Consider the following 14,677-nt stretch of genomic DNA (forward strand, 5'->3'; position numbering starts at 1 on the left):
TTTTGTTGCGAAATAGTGATTAAACAAATAATACTATACTCCAAATCAAGGCCCAAAAATGCCCTCAAAGAGAGAGAGAGAGAGAGAGAGAGAGAGAGAGGGAGAGAGAGAGAGTTGCCATATATGCATCTGCTTAATTACTTATTGGCTAACCTCCTGGGTCTAACCAATAAACTACCCTGTATTTAAGTGATTACGGAGGCAAATTAAATGACAATTATGGTCGGTTGAACCATCAAACATCACCACCACAGTAATCAATGTTGTGAGGTTACAATACCGTATAAAATAAATGGTAAATTAGTCATACATGTGGTGAAGATTATTATTAGATTAGCCAATGAAATAGACAGCAAAAATATCTTGTTGTCCATTAATTCTATGGGCTAGTTTGGTTCTCTCCCCCTGATTTAGAGGAAAATGTATTATACACATCAATGAAAGGGATCTAAAGGAGCCATATGCATGCATGGTGCATGAACTAGCTCATAAGGAACCGCACCTTATTGTTGTTGTGAATGAGGATTCATTATGTGGCCACTTGATGTGCATATATGGTATTTAACTAATAACTATAACCCTTTATAAAGGGAATGAGGGAGAGAAAGAGAGAGAGAGAGAGAGAGCAATATCTTAATTAATATATTATTAGTTGATAGTGATATATGCAAGTCATTTTCACACAATAAAAACTAATTCTAGGGGAAACCCCCCTGCGTACCCGTTTTCNCTATTTCTCAAAAAAAAAAAAAAAAACTAATTCTAGGAAAGAAATGGCGCGTATTTTATTAGAAAAATCATTAATGTATTAACAGCTTTAATCAAATAGCACTAATATAGAAATATTATACAAATATAATAAGTCCTTTAAAACTAAAAGAACAGAACATTGGTATCTGGTTCTAATTAAACAATTACCTAACTAAGCATCACAGCTTATCTTATTTAACTCAGTGTGAACCCTCCTATATATGGCATTGCACCCAAAGAAATAAATAAAGTGCTTTGGCTCTCTGAAAAGTTTCTTGATAGAGAATAAAGTGTTTAGAGAACTACTCTTTAGATTAAAATACACCAAACAAAATGAGGGATCTGTTACAGCTTTAATTTTAAATCATAACCTGATGAATACTACTCATACAACATATATCCCCAACAAAGGATCGAATTATCGTATTCGCATCCACGTATGATAAGATATTTCAAAAGAAACTAATATTTTCAGAGATGTTTTTTGCTATCAACTGGAGTACATAAATCAAGCTGTTTCATAATTATGTGAATAGTAACAATAGTTTTGGAAAAAAATTAATAACCTAATGGGGTAAATTTTACCTCGTCTATTATTATAGTCATCCAAACTTTAAAATTTTATATTTACCGACTGAACTTTTAAAATTTTGCAATTGATTATTTCAGTATATATTCCATCTATTTAAAGCGGCTAACATTAATCAAATGGCCAACGACTAATAAAAGACGCGCACAACAATAAAGAAGGGTCCAAATTAAGTTTACAAATAAGCTAATTACTTTTAGCATTTTATAAAAATGTGACAATTGTTATCAATTTTATCCACAAAATATATTTGGCATTAAGGAGATTCACTTATATCACTTGCATGCGTTTTTCATTATTTCTTAACTATTTAGACTATTATCAATCACTTTAAATTGACGGAGAATAAGTTAAAATGAACAAATTACAAAATTTAAAAATTTAGATGACGAATATAAAATTTTTAAAGTTTAGAAGTTTATCCGCAAATGAGCGAAAGTTTACATGGTTTTGAAATATTTAGCCTTTGGATTTATTTATCAAAAGTAAATAGAATAGGTATAAAAATAGGAGTTAAGTGGCTAATTTGGGTCTGATTGTATCCATCCATCAATAACTCATGTGGGGTCCTCTAACCCTACCTAAATTAATTAGAAAATATTCTATAAACTCCGCGTGACAACTACACAAGCATCTATATTAATATTAATCTTAATTATTTGTTATAAGATGAGACAAAAATATGGTTTCCCAACTAAACCAAATGGGCAACATGATGCTATCAGGTGCGCCATCTAAAAGTAAACGTACAACCCGAACGTTGACTTTCTTTTCGTTTCCTCCACTGGAAATTTGGCACCCACTTCTACACCTCAATGATGACGTGGAGAGATAAGGGAAATGAGTGGTCAAATTAAGTGGGTGTTTCAAACATATGGGCTTAAGATATTCCCCTTAAATTATGCTAGATTGTTTAGTCTCTAATTAAATTTGATCTACAATGTAATTAACTCGGGCACAAGTTACAGCTATTTATCATCTGGATTTTGCTGCCTCATTACATGTACTTTAGAAAAAGAATATATATATATATATATTAAGACATAAAAGAGGAGGAGATTATTAATAATCGCCACTATATATGGGCCAGATCACTTCCCAACAAGTATCTGTATTTTAATATTTGCAGTATAATAATTAATTATTCCTACGTTCTGATTTCGATATCTTACTGCAACCACCAATAACAGCTTGAAAATTATTTTTTCCACATTCTGCATTTGTATATCTCTGTACGATACACTGTTATGTGCCTCCTAGCTATTTCATCTCCTATATCAATCTTTTATCACCCCGTGGATTGTAGACCTGTACCACGCAAAATTTTTTCTCGCCTTCATATACATTATCTTTCTTTTTTTGGTCAATAAAGTTGATTATGGAGAGTTTGGTTACAAGTTTAATCATCACATTACAATCCCATATAAGATTGTATGAAATTCTAATATATATTCGAACGAATGGAAAGGACAATGTCCTCCCCATGGTACCCTTTTTTTTTCGGCTTTAATCAACACAAAGTCCCTTTTCCCCTGGAGCTTTTTGTAGCTTTTTGTATAGGAGGTTACATGGGCCATATATTTGCACGGCTTTTAAAGCAAATTTTTATTGTACAAACGTACTAAAGAAACGAAGCACTAAGCAATGTTGTGTCCTCCAGTTAGGTATGGTATGATAATGGTGCTGATTAACTTTTTTTATGAGACTTTTCTTTTACTGTATGTTTTTAGTCTAAACAGTACACATTTTCAACTTTTATGAGCTAAATTAATACTCTACAAAAGAAGACACTATAAAACCTATACTTTAGGTGACAAGCTTGAGACATTGTACATTTTAAACTTGAACTTCATATGATTGAACATACCAATTAATGAGTTTTTATAATTTCGTAATTATGTTTGCATCCAATATATAAAAAATTAACTCCCGAAAAAAGGTCACTAGCTAACGAGTTTTTTTTTTTTTTTTTTTTGATCAATGGACGGTGAACAATTGGACATGTCACCCCTTAAATTAATCCTTTATGCACCGCAAGTGCGATCTCTACTTGTTATCCATTCGAAACTTTTCTCACACACGAGGACAAAGACGTTACATGGGAGTGTTTTAGTCCTTGCACCAATTACCAAATTCCCTACGTCTCGTGGCACCAAATAGTCAATAGCAGATAGTAACCGCTGCTCGGGAAATTGGTTCCCAATCTTTTCCGCTGTTCAAGTCCCGGTTCGAGCGAGCGAAAACGAGCATGTCGTGTCGTGCCATGCGCCTCGTGTTTAGAAAGAGTCTCTTTTATTCTGATCGTGCATTTCGCTCGAAAAAATCTCTAACTACTTAGATTGTCATATTAAAATGGGATGTATGATTAGATATTGTGCTATACAAAGATCTTCTAAAAGATTGCTGATATGTTGACAGTAGTAATGTAATCGGTCACGTGTTTGGTGTTTTGGTGTTTTGTGTTGGGCTTTATTGGTTACGTTTTTTAGGAGGCAAGTAGGGGACCCAAAGCACCATAGGTGAGCTGCACCTGCACTAGTCCCCCACTTTAAAGTGTTAAGGTCCGATGCGGGAGCAGCAGAGGCCTTTATAACTTTTGAAACAAATGATTAGAATGATTAGATGCAAAATCCTTAGCCTTTCCCTTCTATTCATTCATTCTATTTCTGTTCCCCTTGTTTCTTAATAAGTTTCCATTTGCCCTTTCTCTTCTCTGCTACCACCGCCCTCATACTACTACTCCTCAGCTTCGTGCACCAAAACACGCCCATGCTGTGGAAGCGCACGCACATGGAGCTCGCCCCCGCCGCCGCCGCCGCCGCCGCCGCGTTCTCCGACTCCGACAACTCCAGCAGCGTCTGCTTCGCCGGCGACCACCCCTCCGCCGACGCCGCCGGAGCCGACATGGCAGCCGCAGCAGCAGACCTCGAGGCGCTCCGCCGCCTATCCGAAAACATCGGCTCCGTCCTCTGCGCCGACTTCGACTACTTCGCCGACGCCGTCATCGTCGTACCCGGCGGCGGCGCGCGAGCGCCGAGGGAGATCGGGGTCCACCGCTGCGTGCTCTCCGCGAGGAGCCCCTTCTTCAGGGAGGTGTTCGCGAGGAGAGAGAGGGGAGCGGCTCCGGGGGCGCCGGAGAGGGTGGAGGTGCGGGAGCTTGTGGGGGAGTTCCAGGTAGGGTACGAGGCGCTCGTTGCGGTGCTCGAGTACCTGTATAGTGGGAGGGTCGGGCCCCTCCCCAGGGAGGTGTGCATCTGCGTCGACGATGAGTGCCCCCACGCCGCGTGTCGCCCCGCCGTGGACTTCATAGTGGAGGTGCTCTACGCCTCCTGCACCTTCCAGGTCTTCGAGTTGGTCAACCTCTTCCAGGTTAGAAGCCAAAGCAATTAATTAGTTTTTCTTAATTTGTTTAGAATTCTTTAGTGGTTTTGATTTGTTTAAAAATCAGTAATAGTTAATGTTCGACACTGAGTTCTTCAATGGGGTTTGGGCTGTTAAAAATCAGATCTTTTATGTTAGGTGTTCGATTTTTTCGTGTTCTATTGACTACTTGGAGATTAGGAAGTTCTTGGCAGCTGAGATTTCCTCAGCATCAGAGTGTTTATGATGAACTTTACTATCCCTGTTCATTGAGGATGCAGAGAATCAACTATTTTGTGTTGATTACTCTGTACCGTGTAGACCCTCGTATGGCCAAGCTTTTGTGGGAACTTTTTCGAGGTTTTGGGAAAACTGGGCCCTTTGGCTATTTTTCGTAGACTGGCAGTTGATTACTAGCTCGGAAAGAATGTAATTTTAGTCTTAGTGGCGCCCATTAGGCTTGAATAGTAGAGTTATCCACTTGAAAAGCAGAGGCTGAGCTTTTGGTAACAACAGATGCACGCTTCTAGCTGGAGTATGAACCCAAAATGGGCTTTGGATCCCATAAAGTGGATCTCCAATTATTGAGCTTCTGCTACTGTTTTGGAGGTGAAGCTTTACCATGGGGTTTGATGAAAACACTCTAAGGACATCTCGAACAGTTGGACTTATGGTGACAAGCCAACAACTTATTGCTTACAGATGTGGCTTTGTGTTTTTCACCCTCTGTTCATTAGGAAGCTATTGGACATAGAAAGTATTTGTCAAAGAGTGGCGTTTCCGGCCTCTAACTAGGGCTAGGAGTGTCAAGGTGTTAGTATGTAAGGCCACTATTTATCGAGATTTGTATTAAATCTTATATTTACATCTGTAAACATGGCCAAGATTTGTAACGATCTATAATGAAAGTTCTTATGTTTACATCTATAAACATGGCTGAGAGCTGTGACTATCACATGTTTGATTTGTTTGTGTAAGAATTCTTGATGTAAAACCATGTTGATTTGCAAAAACATGCTAATACAAATTGTCGTAGAGGAAAAGGCTCTACAGGGAAGTTGGGTAGCTTCAACATTGTAATATGTCTATGATGGCTTTGTGGGATTTGATGCAACTGAAATTTGAGTTAGAGTTGTCTCTTTGCTAACGAGTTATCTGTAGCCTTTATTTGAAATAATAGTATTTGTTAACCATCAGTTAGATTGTTGGCGCCTCTACGCAAAGTTGATTTATTACTTTCTAACCTTAAACTTTCTAGCCGCACTCTTTTTGACTTCAGAGTGTTTATCAAATCCCTTTATGGTCATAAACTTTAAGGGTAGCACTTGCTTAGATGCATGGATGTTCAGCATATCTCTCTGTTCACTTGAGGGGAATGTAGAGGGGAACGTAGTGACTCAGTAATGGGGAGTATGAAATGTGGCCCACAACCGCGTAGTATATACGGTCTCAAAATAGTTTATTCTTGGAATATGGAAATTACCTATGTATGTTGAATTCACTTTCCTTAAAAATCAGAATTATTGAGATCTCATTATAGCTGAAAATCAGTCTCCTAAAATGCACTCAGAAAAGAAAATCCCCATAAGCGCAAGTTATCTCTTTGCAGGCACTTACTGGATTTCTAGTTGTTGTCACCATCTTTTTTTATCCTTGATTGTTCTTAAAGTCTTAGGTTGGCTTCTAGACAAAAGCGATAGGACAATTTTCTAACCGTTGGCTGCTTCAGCTTTTCTTGTTTGGTGGTGGATTTTTTCAAGTTTCTTCTGTTTATTGATTTTTTGGGTTTAAATAAAGGTAGAATGTGCAGGGAAATATTTTGACACAAAGGGATAGCTATTGCAATAACACTTTCCATCATTTTGATAGAGCAATTAAGTCAATTAAAGAGGTCTCCTATTAATTTGTATTCAATTTTTCCTTCCTGCTTAATGTTGCAGTAGGCAGTATATAATAATATGGCTGGATAAAAAAATTAACAGATCTAAAACTGCTATTCCACCTAATGCTTCTGATTATTCTGGGTCAACAGTTAGCACGGCATATTTTTTGCACCACCTCTATGAGCATATTTAGGTTCTTCACAGTCTCCTTCGTTGTTGATTCCACTGCTGCAACTAATTTTCTTTTTCTCATGGCAGCGGCGCCTTCTGAATATTATCGAAAAGGTGGCGATCGACGAAGTTCCAGTGATTCTCTCTGTTGCAAACTTTTGCGGCAAATCTTGTTCCCGGTTACTAGCCAAATGCATTGAGATTGCTGTTAAATCAGATCTCGACATAGTTACACTCGAGAAGGCATTACCTCCAGACATTGTCAAACAAATTGTAGACACGCGCACAAGCCTGGGATTAGCCTCTCCAGAAAACAGCTTCCCAGATAAGCACACAAGGAGAATATACAGAGCCCTTGATTCAGACGATGTTGAATTAGTGATGATGCTCTTAAGGGAAGGGCACACTACTCTAGACGATTCTTATGCATTGCATTATGCTGTTGCACATTGTGATTCAAAGATTACAACAGAACTTCTCGATCTTGCACTAGCGGATATTAACTATAGAAATCAAAGGGATTACACTGTGCTTCACGTTGCTGCAATCCGTAAAGAACCTAAGATCATTCTCTCTCTTCTAACGAAGGGTGCTAGACCATCGGATCTTACTTCTGATGGGCGAAAAGCACTTCAGATCTCAAAGAGACTAACCAAGTTTATGGACTATTTCCGAGCCACTGAAGAAGGAAAAGATTCTCCGAAAGATCGCCTGTGCATTGAGATACTGGAACAAGCTGAAAGAAGGGCTCCGCAGATAGGAGAAGCTTCTGTTTCTCTTGCTATGGCCGGTGATGATCTTCGTGTGAAATTGTTGTACCTTGAAAATCGAGGTAATTTGCCTTTTTGGATTAGACGATTAATTTGAAAATGTAGTCTCTGACACAAATCGGGCACACAAGTATCCGATGCATACATGGGAGCTGAAACCAAGTATTCATGCACCGTCTAGCTACGTCGATGCGTATGCAGCTCTCATTCTATTACTTAAGGGTACAGAAATTAGTTATTACTTGATTTATTTTATTGCGTAATATCAATATTTTGCTTATAATTCAATGCAGTTGCTCTAGCAAGGATGTTGTTCCCCATGGAGGCAAAAGTTGCCATGGAAATTGCCCAAGTGGATGGCACATTGGAATTTACATTGGGTTCAAGCTCAAATAACACCAATAGGAACAAGAGAACAGCTGTTGATTTAAATGATACACCTTTCAAGATCAAGGAAGAGCACCTAGCTCGAATGAGAGCACTGGCCAAAACAGGTACATCTGATCCCCTATTTTCATTGCCTTGATGTTTCAGATTGTGAATCAAAGAAAAGTTGCACCATTTAAAAATGAAACTGAAATTTTTGAATTCCACTATACTTGAAACCAGATAAAAATAGTTGAATCTTCTGACAAAGGTGGTGCAAAATTGTTTTTTAGATGGATAGACTACATGCATGTATATATTATTTAAGGACCCAATTTTTTGAACTCACTGCATTTCATCCTTAAGATAGTAATCATGCGATAGAGGTTTAAGCTGCTTGAATATAAATGGAATTTCCGTTAGAATTATGTATTAGTTTAACATTTAAACCATATCCACCTGACAGGAGGGACGATAATTGCTTTTCCTAACCCCTAAAAAAAAGCTTTAAATTCCTCACTGCAAGTGTATACTGTTGAAAATTCTCAAAACTAAAATAGGGTGAAAGTTAGGAAGTTCTGATAAAAAAAAACTAAAATTAATAGGTTTAAAATGGTTTTGTTAATTGAGAGGTAAGCATCCCTTTAATACCAAATTACATGAAGGAAATTATGCCACATTTCAGTAAAGCAGCTGTCACTTGACCCCAGAATGTTCAACACAGTAGTAGAAACTTGGTCTGAACTCCACATTCACCTTACCATTCTCCAAAATATAGTTGATTCCTCCAACTCTGCGGAATTCCATATAATTATGAACTGATAATGATAACTGATCTGAATTTGAAATTGCTTGTACTAGTGGAACTCGGGAAGCGCTTTTTCCCACGGTGCTCCAGGGTCCTTGATAAAATTATGGATGATGAAACAGCAGAGCTCACTTGTCGTGAAAAAGATATTACTGAGGAGAAGAGCAGAAGATTGCTTGAACTGCAAGGTGCTCTTGAAAAAGCTTTTTGCGAGGATAAAGAGGAATATGACCGGTCCGCGGTCTCATCGTCATCGTCATCTACTTCTGCAGGAGTTTTTCGAACAAGGAAATAGCAAAGGTTACTCTTTTTGAACTGTTTAGCTTGTTGCATTTAGCTGCTTGTCTTTATTGTTACCATTTTCCCCTTTAAATATTTCCTGCGCTCGAAGAAAATGTTCTTCAGCCTGACCATGTTGTAGATATGGGTGCTTCAGCAAAGCAAACTCTTTTTCTTCTAGTCAGTAGATACATTTAGTCATATGCTTGTATAGCTAAAATTTTGTTGTATATATTGATGTTTGAGTGGTTCACTTCGTCTCTTTGTCACATGGAATGATTGGGAACACTGCACTGTGAGAACTAATAGGGCTTGATGGTTTGCAAGATCAAATATTCTGCCAAAAATGTTGCTTTACTGGGTGCGCCAATTGAGTCTTATGAGCCATTTAATTGTAGTTGTAACGACCCGACCCGCCAGCAATAATAACTCGTTGGGCCCAAACCACCGGCCCAAAATATTTAAGCTCAGTTATTATTACTAGCGTCTAAGCCTCATATAAACTGATCAGAATCAGTATCCCATCCGATGTGAGACTATTGAGGGCGTTACAAACTCTCCCTGTTTAGATCCTGACGTCCTCGTTGGGTCCAAACCAGATCATAGACAGACAGACAAAATGTTTAAGCTCGGTTATTATTATTAGCGTGTAGGCCTCATATAAACTGATCGGAATCAGCATTCCATCCGATGTGGGACTATTGGGAGCATTACAGTAGTCTTCTTTGCTTTTATGATAAAATTGCTTCCATGAAGTTCTGACTTGGTCCCCGGACTTTTCAGTGTTACACGTGCGAGAATATTCTCCAGAAATTGAGGTTTGGTTGCCCCACATCTGTTGCTAGTTATATCATCTGCACTACAAGATGTAAGGGTTTTTTTCCCCCCTTTTCTTGTTGATATTCTTTTAATCATGTTTTTTTTCCGTCTTCTCATGTTTCAAGTATCTGTTTTTCCTGTTTCCATAGATGGTGAACACTTGACCATGTAGATGAATTAGCTTCGTAAATTGTGGTTCCTTCTCTCTATCACCTTTTTAAGGTTTCTAATTTTGATTGCTTGGGCCCCAATATAATGCAGTCATCATTTCACATTGAAACATCAACTCAGGCTGTGGTTTGGAATATATAACTAGATGCCGTTTTAGCCAGGATGTGGGGAATAATACAGTTGTATGATGTGCCGTTTGGTATGGTGTTATGCTGTAAAAACAAACTATGAAGCCTTTGGCTTTTATCATGCAAGTGATGTCTGTTATAGAATGTTGTCTGGTTAAATATTATGTAAAAGTGCCATAGAATATTGTAAATAACTAAAATAACCAAAATGCTATTTTGTTGTTTTCGTAAGAGAAACAAAGTTAATTTCATTCTAAAAAAAGTAGCAGTAACTCTTAATCTTATGCCACACGTAACCACAAAAATAAGATTAATCTCTCTACTATAAGTTCATGCTGCTTTTCTGATAATTTAGATCTAGTTTGGTAATGTGGTGAATAAAAGTATTATTTTTATATTTTATAAGATCGAAAAATTTTAAAAGTTCTATTAATTTTTGTTTATATTATAAATTTACAGTTACAACCACCACTTGAAAAGTATAGTGGATGCAATCGTAATTTCAAAGCATTGGAGAGAATTTTTTTAAGATAATATAAAAATGATGTTTTTAACTATCATATTATCAAATTAGGCCTTAAAAGGTTAACAATGTCAAAATCACTTGTTGTAAAACAGCTTTGACCCTCGTTGCATTCCTTTATTGTCAATAGCTTTCAGGTAAATATCTTTTTAGAGATACTCTAACCCATTGCAAAATAGGCCCCTAAACTTTTTTTTTTTTTTCCTTTCGTTGGAGACCTTAAAGTTTTATTTGTCTCAAATTAGGTGATTCACATGAAATTTCACCAAATTTAATGATGATTATGCTAAGATCAAACAAGGGATCGACCTTAAGAAACCGTATTAGAAGAATGTAGGAGTAGAAAATGGCTTGAAGTGATGAAAACTAAGCTAGAATGAGATGGCACATTTTTTTTTTTTATCATAGTGACATTATCTCTTCTTATGTTGCGAGAGGATCTATTAGACAAAAATGACCGACCGTCCCTAGAGCAAGTGGCAAAGGGCTTGGTAGTTGGTACCCAAGATCCAAGTTCGAATCCTAGTTGATTCACATTTCCAGCTAAATTTATTTCTAAATAAAATAAACGAAGCGGGTAGCGTGCTATCTATCTCAAAAAAAAAAAAAAAAAAAAAAAAAAAAAACCAATTTGGAACATCAGGGAAAGCTTAGGGAGGGGCACACTTGTGCCCACAATTGATGCTTCTGATTCCATTGTCATGGTCCAGTCACTTCCCCATGTCACATTTGCATACAAAATTCGTGTCCCTTTCAGTAAAACTAGGGTTTTTTTTGTCCTTACAAGGTTTTCCTTGCCTAATGTGCACCTAGCCTAACCAAATTTCACATCAGGTCCTTTTTGATGATGTCATCATCATCAGCATCATCTTCTTGTTGCAGAAAATTTCCATCAGGTAAAGATGAATGCAGCAGTGTCTATTGCCCACATGGTAATAGAGGGAACTGGATTACTGAGAATCTTTACTGTTTCTCCATTAACTGAAACAAATCTTTATTTGTAATCTTTATTTGGAGGCAAATGGAGCAGAATTAATCATTTGGATTGCTTGAGAGAATATTTATAGTGTTTAGCAAATATATAATTGAGATAAGAGACTTTTCGGCACTGCTTCTCTTTTGCTTTTAGTTGTAGCAATTTTAGCAGAAAGTGCGATAAGTAGAAATGTAGAAAGATTAGATATTCAGGCTAAAAAATAATAACTTTACTTATGCACTTGTAAATTTGATACAAAAAATTATTACAGTTAATATATATATAATATTATGTTAAAAACTGTTCAAACAAATAATATTTTATCATACAATTTTAAATACAGGGCCCCAATGATATGGTAAAAAAGAAAATTCCAATCCTGCAACTGTTCAACATCATAGAATTTCTACATTGTGAGAGTGCTTGTTGGGAAGTGAAGCAAAGTAGCAAACTGAGTGTCATCAATATCTATCAGACAATAAATGGGAACCTTGTTCCATATAAACCAGAGCACATGCTCTCAAGTTTCAATGGAGTCATTTGCTGTTGCAATTTGCAGAGATTAAATGTCTCTCTCTCTTTCTCTCTCTCACTGCCTTAGCTGGAAACCTCTGCTGAGCTCTGCAGCCAAGGGAGTCTATAGATTACTCTCTCTCTCTCTCTCTCTCTCTAAAATCATATAAAAGCCTATGGGGAGAGAAGGGTTTAGAGTGGAAAAGGGCTTTTGCTTGTGGTTGAAACAACAAAAAAATAGAAGAGGAGCAGATAGGAGTGGACTAATCATAGGGTGGTAAAAGTGAGTTGAGTTGACAGGAACTGCCACTGCTTGCAAAGGGAGTAGCAGCAGCAAGAAGAAAAGGAAGGTACAACAAGCAAAAGACCATCCTACATTTCAACAAGCCCAAAGAAGCTAGAGATAGAGAGAGCAAGAGAGATAAAGAGTATTAAGCCAGGAGTATATAGTGTGAATCAGCAACAACAATCATTTACTTGTAATCACTCTCCCTCCATCTGTAGTATATCTTACTACCATATTCACCATCATGTGGGTTGGGTATTTTGGGCCACACAGGAGAGTATGGCTCCTCCTGCTGCTGCTTCTCAGCAGTGTGCTTTTCTTGGTCACAGAAGCTACAGTAAGAAGGCTTTCCACACATGGATCTCAAGGTGAAGTGTTTTTTGGGACCTTTCCTCCAATGCATGAAGAGATCTTCAATTCCTTTATTTCTAATATTCAGTTCAAAAATCTCCTACAGGCCAACTACAAACACTGCTCCATGCCAGTTTGGAATCATCAAAGGTTACTCTCATTCTCTCCACTCTCTGAGTTAGGCTCAGATGAAAAACGCACTAACAAATAACGACTGAAAACACAATTTCAGTCGTTCAACAGTAAACATTATTTGCATCGGTATTTGAAATTTGTTTATCATTCATATTGTCAGTTACTATTCTTTCCATTTGAGAAGTAACACTTTGTTTTTAGTTTGTTTTAGTTTGTTAGTGCGTCTATCAGCTGAAGTCTCTGTATTATTGATTAATTAAACTTGTGACATGATCAATTTGTGCAGGAGTTGGTAGGAGGGGAGAGACATCCAGGTTCGGTTAATGGGGGTGAGATCGAGGAATCGAGCACATTGGGTTCAAGGCCCCCGAGTTGCGAGCACAAATGCGGCGGGTGCGTGCCGTGCTTGGCCATTCAGGTTCCGACCGCCATGGACCGAATCGAATTGCACTACTCCAATTACGAGCCCGAGGGTTGGAAATGCAAATGTGGCTCCACCTTCTTTAACCCTTAAGATTTTGAGCGGTGTGAGTCTGATAGACCCTTACAGGCTCAATGTAGTAGTGCTCGTCCTAGCTAATGCACCCCTTTTTGCATCAATTTTGATCGCTTACTTAGTTTATAAATCCTGAGTAATTTTTCTCTTAGTAGGAGTGTTGAGAATTGAGTGAGCTTATCATTAGAAGAAGGAAACTTTTTGATGTGTAGAAAAAAAGAGAGTAAAATTGCTGTATTCTAATGCAGCTGTTGGGGACCCCTCTTTACTGTGAAAAAGTTTGTTATTGCATTAAGTTTGATGTGCAGCTGAATAAATTTATTAAACAATCTATCGTTGTATTTAGTGCAGTTGATTGGTATGCACACTTATCAAGGAAAGTGGGCCGGTATTGTCATTTATCTGCGTAGTTAGGCCCGTAAATTTAAGCCCAATTTAAGTTGGTCCAGGTTTGGGCCGAATATTTTGGAAGTGGAAAGATAATAGTAGAACCCCACTACTTGAAGTTCTTGATTTTCAACATTAAATTAACCACCANTGGTATGCACGCTTATCAAGGAAAGTGGGCCGGTATTGTCATTTATCTGCGTAGTTAGGCCCGTAAATTTAAGCCCAATTTAAGTTGGTCCAGGTTTGGGCCGAATATTTTGGAAGTGGAAAGATAATAGTAGAACCCCACTACTTGAAGTTCTTGATTTTCAACATTAAATTAACCACCAACCGCTGGCAAATATATATATATTTTTTTTGGAGAGATAGGTAGAATGCTACCCGTTTCGTTTATTTTATTTAGAAATAAATTTAGCTAAAAATGTGAATTAATTAGGATTCGAACTTGGGACCTCGGGTATCAACTATCAAGCCATTTATCACTTGCGCTAGGGACGGTCAGTAATTTCAATATTGTTTTAAGTGAGAATTGGATGTGTGTGTGTGTGTGTGTGTGTATATATATATATATATATATATATATATATATATATATATAATATTATATAGTATCCAAGGGGGTGGTGGCTTTTTGAGTTTTAGGCCATTGGATGGAAGATGTGAGGTGAAGATGATGGTGGTAGGTGGTGGTAGAGTTGATAAGTGGAGATAGTGTTTGATCCAAGGCGCTATTAGTAATCAGAAATAGATCCTAATGCTAAAAACCTAATAGCACCATGGTAGGTTACTTGTAAAAAATATTCTAAGCTCCAATTTTATATATATATATATACGGAGTCCGGTGCTACCTATGCTATCGGAGCATCGGAGCGCTCCGTGCTACCAAGTGTTTTCGATGATCGCTTCCAAATGC

The 14,677-nt window shown here is 37.6% G+C and overlaps 2 protein-coding genes across 3 annotated transcripts; both read left to right on the forward strand.

Annotated features, from left to right (window-relative positions):
• On the forward strand, window positions 3,728–10,323 carry LOC109716388 (BTB/POZ domain and ankyrin repeat-containing protein NPR1-like). Of its 2 annotated transcripts, XM_020241807.1 has the most exons (5): window positions 3,728–4,708; window positions 6,841–7,585; window positions 7,817–8,017; window positions 8,751–8,997; window positions 9,760–10,323. In XM_020241807.1, exons 1-4 carry the CDS (start codon window positions 4,109–4,111, stop codon window positions 8,990–8,992), a joined length of 1,788 nt encoding a protein of 595 aa, XP_020097396.1. In that variant the 5' UTR covers window positions 3,728–4,108; the 3' UTR covers window positions 8,993–8,997; window positions 9,760–10,323. The 2 variants fall into 2 exon arrangements, with proteins under 2 accessions (XP_020097396.1, XP_020097395.1); XM_020241806.1 differs by lacking the exon at window positions 9,760–10,323 and having other exon boundaries at window positions 8,751–9,233.
• Window positions 9,791–13,690, forward strand: LOC109716389 (EPIDERMAL PATTERNING FACTOR-like protein 4). The gene is made up of 4 exons (XM_020241808.1): window positions 9,791–9,844; window positions 11,452–12,760; window positions 12,850–12,893; window positions 13,165–13,690. Exons 2-4 carry the CDS (start codon window positions 12,637–12,639, stop codon window positions 13,390–13,392), a joined length of 396 nt encoding a protein of 131 aa, XP_020097397.1. The 5' UTR covers window positions 9,791–9,844; window positions 11,452–12,636; the 3' UTR covers window positions 13,393–13,690.

This window comes from Ananas comosus, linkage group 10 (assembly GCF_001540865.1).
Source record: "Ananas comosus cultivar F153 linkage group 10, ASM154086v1, whole genome shotgun sequence".
Lineage (NCBI taxonomy): Eukaryota > Viridiplantae > Streptophyta > Magnoliopsida > Poales > Bromeliaceae > Ananas > Ananas comosus.